Below are 2,983 nucleotides of genomic sequence, written 5' to 3'. Positions count from 1 at the left end.
GGCTGCAATATAACAAAGAGTGAAAAATTTAAGGGGGTCTGAATACTTTCCGTACCCACTGTATATATATATATATAAATATAATAAATACATTTAATATAAATTATAATATAATTTTATTTAAAATGTTAAATGTAATTCATTTTAAAATTCTCACTTGTATAAAAAATTAATTACATTTTGAAATTTAAACAAAGCCTCTTACTGCTTATCGTAGCAATATATTAACATTATAATACATATATGCATTTGCTTGATGCTTTTACCCAAAGTGTTCCCTTCGAACCAAAGTGCACAACATTGCACAGCCTTTCATTCTTACTCCATATAGCTTAAAAAAGAATGCAAATAAAATGACTACAGACCCACTAAATTATATTTGATTTCACTTCAGTGCCTTTCTATAAACCTGATTTGTTGATCATCTTCAGTAATAAACCACAAGTGTCTCCATTTCGATCGTCTCTGATGTTCAGATGTCACAGGACTCCTCTGTCTCTCCTCTCCATCACGGCTGTGAGCGTCTCTAGAAAGACGAATCAATAAGACACAGAACGGAGAGGAGATTAAAATCAGCTTTGGGTCGGGCTTGGAATCGATGATTTTCATAATGGCTGATAAAGCTCTCTCTGGCCTTAACCTAATTAGTCACAAACTCTCATTACGAGAGATTTATCCTGCGCTCTCGGGCTGGATAATGCTGATTGAAAGACAGACTGTTTTTAAGAGCTCAGATTAGCATCACGGTGTCTTAGAAGTCACCTTTACTACTCTAATGCACTTACAGCTGTTCAGTGCCAGTGTTGGACTGATTTACTCTACAGGATTGACATGCAATGCATTTATGTTTATCTACAGAGCATCATGTTTTGACCTTGTATCGTGTTTTCTGTTTTATAATGATTAGCAGATGATGTTCATGCCTTTCTGTGTTCTCAGCACTATGTAACTTTCATTAATAGCATTAACAGACATTGTTGCATTTATATATTATATTGATTACACTATATTGATGTACATTCAAATAGTGTATTATTTATTGTCTTTTCAGATATTTTCATGTTTGAATGTTACGCATTAAACAATATGTAATGTTCACTTATTAATATAAGTAAATCAATAGTAATCGTTTTTGTATTTGAAAAGCAATATTAGCAGCAATATTTTTACCATCAAAGCATTACTATTTGTATTTTTTATTAAGTAATTTTTTTACTTGGTAATATTAAAATATTAAAAGATTTAAAAACATATTAAGAAATACACTCAGATAATAGCAGCATTCATTCATTCATTTATACCAAGTACAAAAAACATTTATTTTAACAGTAATACAATTTTAAAAAAGAAAGTAAGAAATAAAGTCAAATAATTGTAACTATATTTTTAAGTATGCTTATTTAATACAAGGACATTTTTTTTCTAAATATTAATAAAATTACAAAAGAAAGTAAGAAATACACTAAAATAATGGTAACTATACTAGCAGCTATATTTTCTGCTACCAAAGCAAAGCAGGTTGGCTGTATTTTTATTTTATTTTATTTTATTTTATTATACAAGTGAGAAAAACATACAAAATAGATAAAAAATTAATTAAGAAATAAACTAAAATAATGGTAGCTTTTTATGTAATTATTTATAATTACATTTATTCAATGCAAGCAAGAAAATATAAATGTAATATTAATACAATTTAAAAAGAAAGTAAGAAATAAACTAAAACAAAGAAAACTATTAGCAGCTAAATTTTTGCAGTTGCAGGTTAGCTGCAATAAAAAAAATGATAATAATAAATAAATAAGATGTAAGATACAAAATAAACTAATGGTAACTTGTAGTATAAATGTGCTGTGTTTGTCTCTGTAGGATAAGTGTCATCAGTATTGGCCTGATCAGGGATGCTGGACGTACGGTAACGTGCGTGTTGCTGTGGAAGACTTTACAGCACTGGTGGACTACACCATACGCAAATTCTGTGTGCAATATGTAAGTCTGAACACACTCATGCAAGCTGCAGATAGGATGTCTCCTGCTGTTATATGCATATGATTCTGTAGGGGATTTTCTCTGCTATTTTCAAGTGCGTGTATATGTGTGTTTTTTCCTGTGTCAACACACTCTCACCCGTCTCTGTGTCCACCGCAGCAGGCCAGCGACGGCACTAAAATGCCCCGTCTGGTCACGCAGCTTCACTTCACCAGCTGGCCTGACTTCGGCGTTCCCTTCTCTCCCATCGGCATGCTCAAGTTCCTGAAGAAGGTGAAGCAGGTGAACCCGTCGTACGCCGGGCCCATCGTGGTGCACTGCAGGTGGGTTGTGTTTCAGCGTGACTGTTGTACCCTTAACATAGACCAGTATATCAGGCGAGAACGACACGTCTGCTGTGAAGTCTGATCATTTAAATGTGAAGTGTGACACGTTTTGGTCTCAAGATCTTCATGCGAAGATGATGTTTTGACCTTATGTTGTCGTCTCTATATTATAATGATTTGCTCAGAACTTTAATGTCACTATTTTATTCCTTTTATTTGTGTTTTGAACTTTAATTAATAGGCATTATTACATTACTATATTAGTAATTAAAAAAAAATATTATAAAGTTCAGCATTGAAAATGACGTGAAATTTTCAGATATCTTATTTTCACAGATGTTCATGTGTAAATGTACAATACTGATTTATTAATTAACAATGTTCAATGACTTGTTAATGAAAGTCAGTATTAATCATATATATCATTTACCTAATTATACTACTATTTGTAGTACTATTACTAATATTAATGTTAGTAGTACTTAGTATTGCTTTTAGATAGTAGTACTTTTACTAATACTAGTACTCAAAGCAATGGCAAAACAACAGAAACAATATAATATATAATAGAATTTATAATTAAATAATTTTTAAAAACATTGTAGGAAAAATAATAATAAAATAAAAAATTATATATATATATATATACACATACATACAGTGGGTAC

The 2,983-nt window shown here is 30.9% G+C and overlaps 1 protein-coding gene across 1 annotated transcript in view; it reads left to right on the top strand.

Annotated features, from left to right (window-relative positions):
- The window catches only part of LOC107666716 (receptor-type tyrosine-protein phosphatase epsilon-like), an 82,740-nt gene that overhangs the window by 71,706 nt on the left and 8,051 nt on the right, over positions 1–2,983 (top strand). The window contains exons 11-12 of the mRNA XM_016458148.1: positions 1,870–1,989; positions 2,149–2,312. Of these exons, the coding sequence (XP_016313634.1) occupies positions 1,870–1,989; positions 2,149–2,312 (284 nt within the window). The remainder of the gene's footprint in view (positions 1–1,869; positions 1,990–2,148; positions 2,313–2,983) is intronic.

This window comes from Sinocyclocheilus anshuiensis, unplaced genomic scaffold, assembly GCF_001515605.1.
Source record: "Sinocyclocheilus anshuiensis isolate Anshui unplaced genomic scaffold, SAMN03320099.WGS_v1.1 scaffold1500, whole genome shotgun sequence".
Classification (NCBI taxonomy): domain Eukaryota; kingdom Metazoa; phylum Chordata; class Actinopteri; order Cypriniformes; family Cyprinidae; genus Sinocyclocheilus; species Sinocyclocheilus anshuiensis.
The sequence above is the reverse complement of the archived record's forward strand: the minus strand, read 5'-3'. Positions and strand labels throughout refer to the sequence as shown.